General features: G+C 37.4%; 1 protein-coding gene across 12 annotated transcripts in view; it reads right to left on the bottom strand.

Moving 5' to 3' along the window:
• The window catches only part of ABCC9 (ATP binding cassette subfamily C member 9), a 152,885-nt gene that overhangs the window by 26,655 nt on the left and 109,244 nt on the right, over positions 1 to 16,986 (bottom strand). For all 12 annotated transcript variants that reach the window (XM_072798735.1, XM_072798728.1, XM_072798738.1 and 9 more), the window contains 2 exons: positions 7,646 to 7,738; positions 2,917 to 3,019 (listed from right to left, as the gene is read on the bottom strand). In XM_072798735.1, the coding sequence (XP_072654836.1) occupies positions 2,917 to 3,019; positions 7,646 to 7,738 (196 nt within the window). The remainder of the gene's footprint in view (positions 1 to 2,916; positions 3,020 to 7,645; positions 7,739 to 16,986) is intronic.

Raw genomic sequence — 16,986 nt, 5'->3', positions numbered from 1 at the left:
TAGAGTTGGTGAAATCCCCAGATCTGCATCAGGAAATTTTTCTTGCTTCTTCTGATTTATGCCCAATGCCTCAACCTTCCTTGTACCATTTCAGTTGTGTTTCTGCTCTGGGAACTCCAAGGACACTTGCTATAAGCAGATATTTTTGCTAATTTACTGAGTAACATGACAAAGAATGGAGAAAGGAGGGGCTGTGTTGATATTGTGGGTAAGTAAGATCAGTGCAGAATCACTGGGCCAAATAGAAATTTTCATTACTTATTCTTCTAATGACTTACAAGGTAGAGTATCTCCAATTGTGGGGGTCAGAGAACAGTTCACACCCTACTCTCCAAGGTCCTGTATCTCAACATTCGTGTTTCTGGCACAAGATCCATTTATTTCACACTGCAATTTTGTCTCCAGTGATGTGGACATGCCCGCAGGAGCACAGTAGTAATGAGGTCATTCATATGTGTACGATTGAGAGAACGGTTACTTCCTAATTGGAGTTATCTAGTTAGCTTATTCAATACTCCTACTGTAACATATGTGCTTGAATTATAGCATTTATATTCAAATAAATATTCTGATATTCACATATTCTAAATCATATCCTGGTTCTAATGAACACTCTCGATGTACTTAGAAGAGAGAGTGAATCTGACTAGTTTTAAATTGGATCACTGTGTGTGTATGTGTGTGTGTGTGTGTGTGTGTGTATGCACACCTACAGAAACTTATTGACACATACGGTTAGGTAAAGGAGACAAATCATACACCAAAGACTTTGGACCTTGATTTCTGTCAGCAGAAACACCGGGAATTTTGCAATAAATCAACAAGTTCCTTACCAAAACTTACCTTTACTCATCAGAAATAGAAGCAAAAGATTCTTTTTTAAAAAAAATGGTTTTTAAGGGAGAGCTCTGGTAAGAAGACTAGATGGGAAATCTTGGCAGGATCAGAATACATAGAAAACAAAGACAAGACACACTAGCAAATGAATTATCAAGTAACAGAAGGGATAGAACACTGTGTTTCGTGGTTCAAACATCAGTATTTTCCTTACATTTCTAGAGCTGGAAATAGAACTCTTTTACACTCAGGTTGGTCTGCTGCCTTTTCACATGGGGGTTAGAGTAATGAGCTGTGAGTCAAACTAAAGGAAGCCATTCTCAATCTGGCCACTCTCTCTAGTTTTTCCTGACCTCCCCTTTCTTGGCAGTCTGACGGCTCTAATATCTTGTCTTTTGGCTATGAGAGCAGAACATATGGTTTGCTTGAGGATTTCTGTTAAACACTTGTCCATTAACCTGACAGTAGGAGCTGCTAAAGAGCAGAAACAGGAGTCAAGTCAGACATTCACCTCAAGTCCAAAGCAAACACACTCACCCCCTAAAAAACATGCTCAATCTCCAACCTAAGAAAAATCAAATAACAAAGATAACTACTGACATTTTCTCTTATGATCTGGGGACATTCTTTCATTAAGCTATTTCATGATTAATTCTGTTATTCAGATACGATTGGGGTTTTTTTCTTCCTTAAAGAAAACAAATTTAAAAAACAAATAGAAGCTTAAAACAAAGAACTAGGGTCTGAATAGGATTTCTTGGCTTTGTTATAAATCCTAAGCAACACTTCATCTGTCTTTATGCTATCTATAGGTAATTCAGGAGACCCTTTTCCTTGTCCCCACAGCTTGGAAGGAATTTCTCATCAACAATCAATGGTTCTCTCTAAAATTTGTAAAATATAATTGTATTATGTCACTGAGTAATTTCTACATTATAACTAATATAGTAGAAGAGAATCTCTGTAAAATCAGTGGGAAATCATGACAACTTAAGCTCAAAGGGGGTCCAAGAATCCATATCAACCTGTATCCATCCATCAACTCAGATTATAACTTGGGATCCTTCATTTCTGCCTCATCAAATTCCTTTTACTATCTATCTTCTCTGGTCTGTTGAGTTTCGAAAGTCTGAATATAGTAGGATGCTTAATTAGTAGACATGATGTCCTTATAATAGTACAGATAAACTTCCTTTTCTTTTTGACAAATGGATATACAATTATTTTTAAAAAATTACAGACAACTCATCATTACCACCAAAGTAGCTTATTTTTAGTGTGGTTTATGCAGACCAGTCTGCAAATTACATTTCCTTCCTTTCTGGAACTTGTGTTCCATCCATCTCCTGGTCCATACTCCAGCTGGCTAGCTTATGAACCACTTACCACAGCAGGTGCTGTTTCCATTCACTTATTTATTCATCCATTCATTCAAAAGACATTTGCTGAATGCACTTGTTAGTCAGTTAACTAGGGGATTTATATTATTATTTTTCATCCTAATATCCCCATGTAGTATATATTCTTATTTCTATTTTACAGATGAGGAATGGACTCAAATTAATTAACTTGCTAGATCAAGTCTGTATGATGCCAAAGCATGTGCCTGTCCTCCTCTATCTTTAGGGACAGAAGAAGGCAAGAGGTGATTAACTGCAGCTTTTTATGTTTTGTGCTAACATGATCCTCCACTGGCTTAAAACATAGAAAGTCACCATCTTTCCAGGCCTCTCCTGCTCAGTGAAGGAAACAAGTACACATCTGTTCACTTGTCAAATTTGCTCTTTTGAAAAAAAAAATTGAAGTTATACAAACATTTGCCATTCCATTAACTTATGTAATCTAGAGACTAATGAACACAAAATGAATTTTTGCTTTTTGGGCTATTTGTCTTGCCATTAACTAAAACATTATGACAAATTTCATCTGTAACATAAACAACCTGAGCTATTTTAATGTCCGGAAAAAATGAAGTTAGTGTGAATCTCAGTACAAGACTAATTTTTACAACTGTCTCCCTCTTTGCATCAGCCCCCTTTTTTGTTTGGTTTCCATTTCGAAATCATGAAATGAACGTACCGTTCTGACCTCTAGCCATCTGTTGGCTGCTGAAAGAAATAAGTAGGCAATGTTGTTTGTGTCCGTCAGTTCCAGCATACGTTGCTTAAATCTGGTTTCATGCCTGCAGAAAACAAAAATATTACCATGTTAGCCACACAACAGGGGAAATAATAAGAAACAGTCACACTTACTACTACACTATTTACTCAACACAGTGACACACACAGATGGGATGGAATGAATAGGAAATGGACTCCTACTTCAAAATAAAGCCCAGCTACTACTGCTTTGGTGCGCGCTTACTGGAGAGGGTGTGGTCCGGTGTTTCATCCTTTCTCAGACCCCTGCTATGAATAGGAAGCTTTCAGATGACAAATCCTATTAAAGATCACTTCATAAATTTCCACATAATTTTGTAGCCACAAAAACAAGGGATGACCTATGTTGCAAGGGCTTACAAAAAGTAGAGTAAGTTGTCCAGAAATGCAATATGCTCTGCCTACTTTTTATTGCACTTTTTATTTTACCGAATAACACAGTTAGAGGTGGGTGGGAGGTACTGGATGGGGACCAGGGAAGACAGGAAACTATGCATGTGAAACAGGCAAATATATACTTTTAAATTTCTTCTTCTGCCTGGTGTTTCTAGGAACCAAAGGAGGAAAGTGAATGGAAAGAAGTAGAGGATGATAGTCCTTTGAGGTGGCGGATGTTCTTGTTAGATGAGATATCTTATCCTCAAGGTTCTAAAATATTTGTAAGGATGGTCATTGCACGAAAGCAACTCTCAAGTCTATGGTATTTACAGGGTTTTTATAACAAAAACAGTTTAGATATTGATCCCTGACCAAATTCAGTTCATTCTTGGAAATCAAAATCGTCAGACCAAATTGTGTGTAATCTATGTTATAAATGAAACTTCTAATAAAAATCTTGTCCATTTGAACATGTGAGTTGCTTTCCCATAGAACGCATGCTACACAGTAATAAATCTTTCTAAATAGCAAAAATAGTCTCTTTTCATTTTTCAGTTATTTTCCCTGAATAAGAGAAACAATGGAAAGCTGGATAATATAATCAAAATAACTGGTTTGAAGGTTGGAAGAAATGCCACGTCAAAATGTGGTCTATTCATTCTCTGTGGCTGTGACTTTTTTAAAAAAAGATAATTATTTTTTATTCATGAGAGACACAGAGAGAGGCAGAGACATAGGCAGAGGGAGGAGCAGATTCCTCAAGGGATCCTGATATTGGGACTCGATCCCCAAACTGGGATCATGCCTTGAGCCAAAGGGAGACGCTCAACTGCTGAGCCACCCAGGCATCCCGGCTGTGACTATTCTTATATGGACCACTTGTCTACGCATTATGTTCATAAGGAATAGCCAAGTTTCATTTGACAGCCCAGCAAGGATTCCTGTTTGATAAAAGACTGCCTCAAGTTTCCTCGAATCTTCAAATCAATTTGCAAAACTTTATATTAAACCATAACTATGTCAAATGAAATGAAGAAGTTCTGGGTGGGGTGTTCACTTGGCCCACGAAGCCATCCATACAGGCCAATATAAAGCAGATACTTGATGTCTGTCCAATTGATCTGATCATTCCAATATGCCAAACTAGATAAATCAGATAACTGAGTCAGACAACAACATCTGATCTTCAATAATCAAAGGATCTGGCAATCAGAGCCAAATAATTACCTCATTTTGAGTTATGAGTTTGCAGCCTTGACCTAAATGCCATGTACAGGAGGACCTGCACTAAAGAGCAACTCACTAGAGTGGGGCTGGGCACTCCTGGCAACATGGCCACCTTGTTAGGTGACGACCCTTTTAGAGATGGGACAAGTGAAAAATGAAAAGGTAGGCTGGCTCACAGGATTACAGGATTTACAGAAATCATGGATATGAACTGCAAAGAGATATATCCATGTAAGGACCACTCTTTCTGTATTTGCAGTGTTAGGGAGATTCTCATCTGTTCATTCAGAAACATTTAGCAAGCATCAACTCTATGTGAGACATCAGAATATATATGTACAAACAAGACATATCCCCTTCCCTTTGAGGAGCCCACTCTTTAGTGAAGGAGGTAAGCACGGTATTAACAAGCAAGGACTTTGCAAAACATCAGCTGGATATAATGGCCTTATGTGCAAAATGCTACTTGAATATAAAAGATGGGAGTGATTTGCACTGACCAGAGGGTCAAGATGACGGGAATGAGGGGAGGAGGGAGAGAGAAGGAGGATTAAGCAAAGTTTCACAGAGGACTGGGAGGATGATCTGAGTGAGGTTTTAAAGGATGAGCTGAGTTCATCAGGTGAACAAGAGGGGGCAGAGCACCGAAGCAGTAGCAACAACATGAGCAAAGGCACAGAAATGAGTAAACTCATTGTTCAGGGGCTCAAGAGAGGGTTCTCTCCCTAGAGGACAGTGGTAATGGGGAGATTGGAGGTGGGGCTCACTGGATCGAAGCCACTGGGCTATATTTGAGATAAACATCAAACACTTTAATCTGACAAAGTGCTTTGTCCCGGACTCTTCTTACTCTTCATTTAGTTTTGGGATATTGTTTCAGATACACTCTTAAAGAGTTTGTAAATGGAACTGGCAACAGTCTGAAGCAGCAGCGAGAGGGGAGGGGTGGAAATGCAGTGAACATTCTTTCTGTGTGTTTCTATTTGGCAAGAAACCTTCTGTTTTCCTAATGGAAACTTTGACACACTCAGTCTGTATCTTTTCATCCATATCCAGCTCATCTTCTGAACATTCTTAGACCTTTATTCTGTTGGACCAAAAAAAAAAAAAAATAGGAAAGGTCACTGAAATCTCAGTCTAATTTAACTGTGATACTTTCATGGTAAACTACTTGAGGGAGTTCACGGCTGCATGTGAGTACACCACGAACCCTGAATGCAGGGGAGGAAAAGCAGCCTAATCAGTAAATACTAACTTTCCAAAAGAGCTGAAGACTCTGGGGACTCTGGGTAGCCTGGAAGAAAGGAAGACATGGATAGAAAAGAACATGTTTGATTTTTGACCAAGAGCACCAAATGTAAAGACTCTAGAATTTTATTTATAGCAACAGGAGTATCCCCACGTTTTAAAACCTCCTTTAGTTTAAAAATGCTGATATTTGTGGTACTTAATATTTACTTTAGAAATGATACCTGGAAGATGTATATCTGGATAAATATGATATAAATACTTCTACATAAAAGTTGGGTTGTTTTGTTTCTTCCAATCATAATTCAAGCCTTGAAGCAGTTTACCACATAGTATTTTGTTCTTTTTACAACTACTTAGACTTTTCCTCATGTAAAATTAGGAATAATCATGCTAATTTCTGTTCATATGTCTAGCAAAGAAGGTAAATGAAAAGCCTAAACCTTGACTTTGGTCAAGTTCCTCTGTCATTCTAAACTGTTATTTCCTTCAAGTTCATTTGCCTGATTCTAGTCCTCATCACTCTTAGAAAATAACCTCACCTTGTTCAGGGAGAAAACAGAGCAGAGACTATTATATATTGAACCCATCAACTTCCTGCTGTTCCATCAACCAGCTCGCCTGAATCCAGCCACCTCTTGCCCCCCACCTGCTACGTTATCCTATCTATTTTTTGTGGTATTTATCTGGGATGGAAGGCCATGTCTTTGTAGTCTTTCAATACCCACATCAAGAGCAGTACCTAGCATACGTTCAATACTCAAATAGATTAACTTGAAAGGACTTATTCAGTGAAAAATGTGATCTTTAATATGATGAACTTATGAGTACCACTGGTCATTGCTGGCTTCTATCAGGATACAAATTTGGTCTTAATATTAATGTTCGATGTCAATAAATAGCCTTACCATCTCTAATAAAAGGCTCTCTGATGGGAAAACACAGCACTGCAGAAAGTGTGACTCTTCATGATGAAGTCTATGTAGATTTTTTTTTGTCTATGTAGATTTATGTAGAAATTCTGTGATACATATTGTGGATGGTTGTGTCTCTATATTCTACTTTTTGACTTAAGTTGATATATACAATAATATAAATATTTCTTAGGTCAGAAAAATCTCTAATTGAAATCACAACATATTTGCAGTTAAAGCTCCAAAAAGACATAATTTTTAAGATGTGAATTTCCAAGATTAAATGAAATATTCAATGGTGCCACCTTCTATTCTGAGTTTACTTGAACAGGAAAAATAAGGGCAGATAATTTTCTGAGTGGTAAGTAAACACTCTTGATAAAAAATCTTGGGTTCTTATTGATTACCAGTAATAACTGAAGAGCATTGATTAAAACTAAAATAACTTTGGCTTAGTAGTATTTATCTTATTATTACTATTAATATATTTATTTTAACTTATTGGGTGCTTCTTTGCTAATCACTGTGGTTAGTGCTTTCCATACATTTGTCAATTAGCCCAATGACCCTAAGAACCAAAGTTGATTTCCCCATTTCACAAATAAGGAAACTGAGGCTAGGGAATTGACAAGCTTGGTCTTCATTACACAGTTAGTATATTCCCAATATGGTGTTTCAATCTTCTTTATTCTTGTTAAGATTTTAGAGGATTAGACTAACTCTGAATATTTATTGCCATATTTTTCTTTCTTTTAATTTAGAACACTGGCATGCACATACAGTGGGCATCCAAAGAATGGTAGCCATTATCAGTTATTTGCAGATAGATATTTGTTGATGATGTAATTGCCTAATCAGCAAAATGAAAATATGTTTGCTCACCTAAATGCCCGAATGGTGGTGAGCCCTTCAGCTGTTTCTGAGAAGTGGCAAAGCAGAGGGAGCTGGGTACTATCATCAAGTTCCTGGAGATCCCTAGAACAGAGAGAAGTACAAAATTAACTTCATGTGCATTCAGGCTCAGAGGCTACTATGTTCAACCTAAATTAGGGTTTTTGTCACTGCAAGTAATTTCTTCTAGAACCCAGTTAACAAAAACTTTAACAGTTTATGACCTAAAAAGGAAGAGAAACATGAGTACATAATGAATTTTGATTCAGGCCAAATATACACTGTGATGTAAAAAAATTACTTGCTTTGTATAGCAACTATAGTTAACTGCTATTGGGACACAGAGGAATGGATGATTAACTCATACCTAGGAGATGGGTAACATTTTTTTTTGAGCAGGTGGACTTTAAGACAAATCTTAAGCTTTGAGGAAAGCTTCAACAACAGACAAAACAGACCAAAAATAAATGCATTCCAGCTATGAGAAGAAGAGCAAACACAGTAGACTAAAGACCCTGGCAGGTTCAATCTGGCTGGTGCCCAGAATCCTTTGCAAGTGCTGACGTGGGGAAAGGTTGTATAATGGAGAGGTGGGACTAGGTGGCAGAGGATTCTGAGTGGCCTGGACAAAATCACTAGAAATAAAATGAACAGGCTGTGCTTAAACAACATGACTTGGGAGACTGTAAAGGATGAAAAAGAATAAGTGAGTTAGGATAGTCTACCACAGAGACTTTTTAAAAGTTCTCAATTACTATGATGCTAGTGAGATTTAAAATGGGAAGAATGAACTATTGGGACTTCATCAAGATAAAAAGCTTTTGTATAGTAAAGGAAACAGTCAACAAAACCAAAAGACAATTGACAGAATGGGAGAAAATTTTGCAAATGTCTTATCAGATAAAGGGCTAGTATACAAATTCTATAGAGAACCCGCAAACTCAACACCCAAAGAACAAATAATCCAATCAAGAAATGGACATAAGACATGAACACACATTTCTCCAAAGAAGACATACAAATCGCCAGCAGACACGTGAAAAAATGCTCAACTTCACTGGGCATCAGGGAAATACAACTCAAAACTACAATGAGCTAGCACCTCACACCAGCCAGAATGGCTAAAATTAACAAGACAGGAAACGACAGATGTTGGCAAGGATGCAGAGAAAGGGAAACCCTCTGACACTATTAATGGGAATGCAAGCTGGTGTGGCCACTCTGGAAAACAGCATGAAGGTTCCTCAAAAAGTTGAAAATTGAGCTGCCCGATAGCCCAGCAATTGTACTACTAGGGATTTACCCCAAAGATACAAAGGTAGTGATCCTAAGGAGCACCTGCACCCCAGTGTTTACAGCAGCAATGTCCACAATAGCCCAACTATGGAAAGACCCCATTTATTTTTGGTCTGTTTTGTCTGTTGTCTTACCATCTGTCCATCAACAGATGAATGGAGAAGGAAGATATATACACAGTGGAATACTACTCAGGCATCAAAAGAAAGGAAATCTTGCCATTTACAATTACATGGATGGAACTAGAGGGTATTGTGCTAAGTGAAATAAGTCAATCAGAGAAAGAATTATCATATGACCTCACTCATCTGTAGAATTTAAGAAACAAAAGAGAGGATCATAGGGGTAGGGAGGGAAAAATAAAACAAGATGAAATCAGAGGGAGACAAACCAACTGTAAGAGACTTTTAATCATAGGAAACAAAGTGAAGGTCGCTGGATGGGAGGTAGGTGGGGAATGGGGAAACTGGGTGATGGACATGAAGGAGGGCATGTGATGTAATGAGCACTGGGTCTTACAAAAGACTGATGAATCACTGACCTCTACCTCTGAAACCAACAATACATTATATATTAATTTAATTAAAAAAAATCATTACCACCACCAGCAGCATAATTTTACATTGCCTGAATGAAATGTTTCAAAAATAAAACCAATTTGAAATAGGAGTCTTCATGTTCTGTCTCCCTTCCTGATATTTCCTACGCATTTCTTCTCCTTTCCCTTCTAAATAAATAAATAAATAAATAAATAAATTCTGACTGAGGAAGGACTGTGAGACAGTCTTCTAGATGTAGGCTTCTAAACTGCAATGATCAATGAATTGTAGCAGAGTAAGAGAGAAGAGGCACATATGACTTGGCCATTTCTATCTAGCTCAGTAGAATTGGCAAATAGCAGTATTATTTACTGGTGTGGGGAACACACTAAAAAAGAATTTGAAGAAAATGACAATGAGGGCAGCCTGGGTGGCTCAGTGCTTTAGCGCTGCCTTCAGCCCGGGTATGATCCTGGAGACCCGGGATCGAGTCCCACGTCGGGCTCCTTGCATGGAGCCTGCTTCTCCCTCTGCCTGTGTCTCTGCCTCTCTCTCTCTCTCTCTCTCTCTCTCCCTCTGTGTCTCTCATGAGTAAATAAATAAAATCTTTAAAAAAACAAAACAAAAAAAACTATTAAAAAAAGACAATGAGTTTGCCCTTGGCCACAACGAGTTTGAATCTTTGCCTTCACGCATCATGGAACTTTTATATATATATATATCCCATGAATGTTTAGTGGACAAATATCTGAATCTTTTCATAAAGATGCACACTACTCATGAAAACATTTCTTTAATCCACATAAGCTAGCATTTCTAGAAGATAGGCTAAAGTTATAACTATATGTTTCAAAACATCCCTCTTTTTTCTTTTGAGTCTTTTTTTTCTCTGCCATTTTTTAGGTTTTTGGAGTTGAGGATTTAGAGTAGCAGCATCATCATTCACCTTTCAGAGTCAACTGGATATACTGTTACATAATCTTCAACAATTAACGTGGGTCATTCTGGACTGCCTGGGCAGTCCCACAAATAAATGAAAATCTCTTCTGAGTTTCTACAATGGATTTGGCCACTTTAGAAACTACAGATGAGGGGACAGAAAGAAAGAGGGGAGGAGGAAAACGAATATGAAGGAATGTGAGTAGTTTGTTACTTTTAAACATAAAACTAAGTGGCTATTTATAAATTTTATGCAAGTAACAGGTGGTCACTTCATTTGAGGTTTGTAATGAAGGGAAAAAATTAGGAAGGAGAAACTTTGTTTATAGGACTATATTTTGTGAAACCAAAAAAGGTGAGGGTACGGCTTGACCTTATATTCTTGTAAGTAGGAAACATTTCCTTACAGAGCTAACCACACATTAGAGCTTTGATTTCAGATATTCCAAATTCCATGACATTTCCTGTCTCCCACTTTAATTCCTTTTGGTGTTTACAAAACACTCTGTTAGGTTGCCTGAGCTTTTCAACACGAGTGAGTCCTGCAGAGCCTCAACACCTAGAAAGGTTTTTTTTTTTTCTGTGAAATTTAATGTCATGTGGTCATTAACTGCTAACTTTCAAAGAATTTCAGATAAGACTGGTAATCCATTTCCAATGTTGATTCTTTAAAAGTGGTCATCTCCTCCATGGGGTGCCTGGGTGGCATAGTTGGTTTAAGAGTCTGACTCTTGGTTTTGGCTCAGGCCAATCTCAGGGTAGTCTATTTGAGATTCTCTTTCCTTTTGCCCCTTCTTCTTGTGTGCTCACTCTCTCTAAAATAAATAAATCTTTTAAAATAATGATCAACTGGAGAAAGTCCAAGATGGAGAGAAGTAGGAGACCTTAGTTTCATCTGGTCCCAGGAATTCAGCTAGATAGGTATTAAATCATTCTGAACACCTCAGAACTCAACCAGAAATCTAAGAAAAGAATAGCTGCAACTCTACAAATAGGAAAGTGGTCACTTTAAGCAAGGTAGGAGGGGCAGAGAAGTGAATCTGGGAAGATAAACCATTATGGGGAGGGAGCCACCATCAGTGGGCTACCGGAAAGGGATATAACAGCAGAACCCAAAATTAGAACTTTTAGAAGTCTGCTCTGGTGAGGTATGTCCCTGACTGAAAGGTGCTCAGATGACTAAGCAGGCATGGAACCCTAGGTGGGACATTGTGGCCTAAATGATCCCCGGGGTCACAGGAAGACTGAGGGTGCCTGAGTGCAGCAGAGTTCCCAGGCATCGGAGCAAGAAACCTGCTGCAATCAGAGAGTCCAGGAGTAGGCGCTCAGCTCCTCAGCTCTGGAGAGCTGTGCTAAAACCTTCAGGGAACAAAAGCCATCTAGAGCAATCTGGAACAGATTACTTAGCCTGGCCCCTTGGCAAGGGTGGTACAACGCCACCCAGGGCAAAGACACCTGAGAATCAGTACAACAGGCTCCTCCCCCAGAAAATCGTTAAGAACATCTGGCTAAGACCAAGTTTACCTATCAGACAGAATTGCAAAACTCCAGCACTAGGGGAAAAGGCATATAGAATTCATGAGTTTTATTCCCATGATTCTTTAGTCTTTCAATTTTAATTTTTCTTTCTTTTTTTAACCAATTTCTTATTTTATCAACTTTTTAAAAATCTTGTTTAATTTTCACTTTTACAGTTACATTCTATCCTTCAATTGTATTTAGTTTTATTTTTGTATATATGTAAGTTTCTCTTTCTTTACAACTTGGGAATGCAGTTTCTTCTAACAAACAGACCAAAATACACCTAGAATCTAGCCTATGGCTCTGTTCTCTTTGCCTGTTTGATCATATTCACTTTTTTCTTTTGTTTTTTTTTCTGTTTTGTTAAAGTCTTTTTAAATTTTCATCCTTACAGTTACAGCCTATTCTTTCAATGTATTTAATTTTATTTTTGTATATATATTTTTTTCTTTACAATTTTGATATATGGTTTCTTATAGCTGACCAAAATATACTCAGAATACAGTGTATTGCTCTGTTCTGTTCACCTGTCTGCTTATATTCCTTCTTATTTTTTCTTTTAATTTACATTTTTACAGTTGCATTCTATCCTTTCATTAAATTTAATTCTTTTTGTACACAAATAAGTTTTTCTTTTGTTACAATTTTCTAACAAATGGACAAAAATACACGCAGGATCCAGTGCATTGCTCTATTTGTTCACTTGTCTTATTATATTCTTTAAAAATTTTTTTTTTCAGTTTTGAGTCTCTTCTAATTTGTTTAGTGTATATTTCTCTGGGGTCATTGTTGCCATTTTAGTATTTTGTTTTCTCGTTCATCTATTCTCCTCTGTATAGAATGACAAGACAGGAAAACTCATCTCAAAAAAGAGAACAGGAGGCAGAACTGACTGTCAGGGATCTAATCAGTATGGACATAAGTAAGATGTTGGAACTAGAGTTCAGAATAATAATTATAAAGATACTAGTGGGGCTTAAAAAAAAGAAGACACCAGAGAATCCCCTTCTATATAAATAAAAGACCCAAAATCTAATCAAGTTGAAATAAAAAAGGCTATTAATGATATGCAATAAAAAATGGAGGTTATATCTTCTAGGATAAGTGAGGCAAAAGAGAGAATTAGTGATATAGCAGACAAAATGGTGGAGAATAAAGAAACTAAGTAAAAGAGAGAAAAACAACTACTGGATCACAAGGGGAGAATCTGAGACATAAGTCATAAAATTAAGTCAAACAGCATCAGAGTAATTGGGATCTCAGAAGAAGAGGAAAGAGAGAGAGGGGCAGAAGGTATATTGGAGCACATTATAAGGATAACTTCCCTAATCTGGGGAAGGAAACAGGCCTCCAAGTCCAGGAGGCACAGAGAACTCTCCTCAAAATCAATAAGAATAGGTCAATACCTTGATATATTAAAGTGAACCTTGCAAATCTCAGAGACAAAGAGAAAATCCTGAAGGCAATGCAGGACAGGAGGTCCATAACCTACAAGGGTAGAAGCATTACACTGGCAGCAAACTTATCCACAGAGACTTGGCAGGCCACAAAGGACTGGCATGATATATTCAGGGGGCTGAATGAGAAAAACATGCAGCCAAGAGTACTTTATCCAGCTAGGATGTCATTCAAAATAGAAAGAGAGATAAAAAGCTTCCAGGACAAAGAGAAACTAAAAGAATTTATGATAACCAAACCAGCCCTACAATAAATACTAAAAGGGATCCTTCAAGGGAAGAGAGAGCCAAAGAAGCAGAGACCAGAAAGGAACAGAGACAATATATAGACACAATGACTTTCAAGTAGTACAAAGACACTAAATTCGTATCTTTCAATAGTTACTCTGAATGTAAATGGGCTAAATTCCCCAATCAAAAGACACAGGGTATTAGATTGGATAAAAAGAGCAAGACCCATCAATTTGCTATCTGCAAGAGACTCATTTTAGACCCAAAGACACCTTCAGATTTAAAGTGAGGGGATGGAAAACCATTTAATCATGCTAATGGGCATCAAAAGAAATCTAGAGTGACAATCATTATATCAGACAAATTAGATTTTGAAACAAAGACCGTAATAAGAGATGAGGAAGGACATTATAATTAAAGGATCTATCCAACAAGAAGATCTAACAATGACAAATATTTATGCCCCTAACATGGGAGCAGCTTATATAAGCCAATTAATAACAAAATTAAAGAAACACATCAATAATAGTACAATAATAGTAGGAGACCTTAGTAACCCACTCACTGAAATGGACAGATCATTTAAGCAGAAGATCAACAAGGAAACAGGGATTTGAATGACACATTCGACTAGATGGACTTCACAGCTATATTCTGAACAATCCATCCTACAGCAGCAGAATACACATTATTCTCGAGTGGATCTGGCACTTCTCCAGAATAGACCACAGACTGTGTCACAAATCAGGCTCAATCAATACCAAAAGACTGGGATCATTCCTTGCATATTTTCGGACCACAATGCTTTGAAACTGGAACTCAATCACAAGAGGAAACTTGGAAAGAACTCAAATACATGGAGGCTAAAGAGCATCCTACTAAAGAATGAATAGGTCAACCAGGAAATTAAAGAAGAATTTAAAATTCATGGAAACAAATGAAAGTGGAAACACAACTGTTCGAACCTTTGAGATGCAACAATGGTGGTCCTAAGAGGGAAATATAGTACACTACAAGCCTTTCTCAAAAAATGAGGAAGGTCTCAAATAACACAACCTAACCTTACACCTAAAGGAGCTGGGGAAAGAAAGCAAATAAAGCCTAAACCCAGCAGGAGAAGAGAAATAATAAAGATTAGAGCAAAAATCAATAAAATAGAAACCAAAAAGAATAGAACAGATCAACCAAACTAAGAGCTGGTTCTTTGAAAGAATTAATAAGATTGATAAACCCCTAGACACACTTATCAAAAAGAAAAGAGAAAGGACCCAAATAACTAAAATTATGAATGAAAGAGGAGAGATCACAACCAACACCAAAGAAAGACAAACAATTATAAGAACGTATTATGAGCAACTATATGTCAGCAAATTAGGCAATCTGGAAGAAATAGATGCATTTCTGGAAACTTATAAACTATCAGAACTGAAAGAGGAAAAAATAGAAAACCTAAACAGACCCATAACCAGCAAAGAAATTGAAGCAGTAATCAAAAATCTCCCAAAAAACAAGAGTCCAGGACTAGATGCCTTACCAGGGGGAATTCTACCAATTGTTTAAAGAAGAATTAATACCTATTTTTCTGAAGCTGTTTCAAAAAATAGAAATGGAAGGAAAACTTCCAAACTCATTCTGTGAGGCCAGCATGACCTTGACAAAGATCCTACCAAAAAGGTGAATTACAAACCAATATCCCTGATGAACATGGATGGAAAAATTCTCCCTAAGACACTAGCCAATAGGATCCAACAGTACATTAAGAGGATTATTCATCACAACCAAATGTAATTTTTTTCCTGGGCTGCAAGGGTGGTTCAACATCCGCAGATCAATCAATGTGATACACTACATTAATAAAAGGAAGAACAAGGACCATATGATCCTCTCAACAGATGCAGAAAAAGCATTTGACAAAGTACAGCATTCTTTCTTAATTAAAATTCATCACAGTGTAGGGATAGAAGGAACATACCTCAATATCATAAAAGCCATCTATGAAAAGCCCACAGTGAATATCATTCTCAATGGGGAAAAACTAAGAGCTTTTCTCCTAAGGTCAGAAACACAGCAGGGATGTCCATTCTCACCACTGTTGTTCAACAGAGTACTAGCAATCCTAGCCTCAGCCATCAGACAACAAAAAGAAAGAAAAGGCACCCAAATTGGCATAGAAGAAGTCAAACTCTCACTCTTTGCAGATGACATGATACTCTGTGGAAAACCCAAAAGACTCCACCCCAAAATGGCTAGAACTCACACAAGAATTCAGCAAAGCGGCAGGATATAAAACCAATGCACAGAAATCAGGTGTGTTTCTATACACTAACATGAGACAGAGGAGAAATTAAGGAGTTGATCCCATTTACAATTGCACCCAAAACCATAAGATACCTTGGAGTAAACCTAATCAAAGAGGCAACAGATTTGATCTCAGAAAACTACAGAGCACTCATGAAAGTGATTGAAGAAGACACAAAGAAATGGAAAAACATTCCATGCTCATGGATTGGAAGAACAAGTGTTAAAATGTCTATGCTGTCTAGAGCAATCTGTACATTCAGTGCAATCCCTATCAAAATATTTCACACAGCTGGAATAAATAATCCTAGAATTTGTATGGAACCAGAAAAGACCCTGAGTAGCCAAAAGAATGTTGAAAAAGACAACCAAAACTGGTGGCATCACAATTCTGGACTTCAAGGTCTATTACAAACCTGTAAGCATCAAAACAGTATGGTACGAGCACAAAAACACATAGATCAATGGAACAGAATAGAGATTCTGAAAATGCACCCTCAACTCTATGGTCAACTGATCTTTGACAAAGCAGGAAAGAATACCCAATGGTAAAAAAGACAATATTTTCAACAAATGGGGTTGAGAAAATTGGACAGCCACATGCAGAAGCCACATGCAGAAAATTCGACAGCCACATGCAGAAGAATGACACTGGACCCTTTCCTCACACTACACACAAAAATAGACTCAAAATGGATGAAAGACATAAATGGGAGATAGAATCCATCAAAATCCTAGAGGAAAACACAGGAAGCAACGTTTGTGACCTCAGCCACAGCACTAGATATGTCTCCAAAGGCAAACATGAACTATTGGGACTTCATCAAGATAAAAAGCTTTTGTATAGTAAAGGAAACAGTCAACAAAACCAAAAGACAGTTAACAGAATGGGAGAAGATATTTGCAAATGTCTTATCAGATAAAGGGCTAGTATCCAAATTCTATAGAGAACTTAGCAAACTCAACACCCAAAGAACAAATGAACACACATTTCTCCAAAGAAGACATACAAATCGCCAATAGACACATGAAAAAATGCTCAACTTCACTG

Source organism: Canis lupus, chromosome 25 (assembly GCF_048164855.1).
Source record: "Canis lupus baileyi chromosome 25, mCanLup2.hap1, whole genome shotgun sequence".
Taxonomy (NCBI): domain Eukaryota; kingdom Metazoa; phylum Chordata; class Mammalia; order Carnivora; family Canidae; genus Canis; species Canis lupus.
This window is presented reverse-complemented; position numbering and strand designations above follow the sequence as displayed.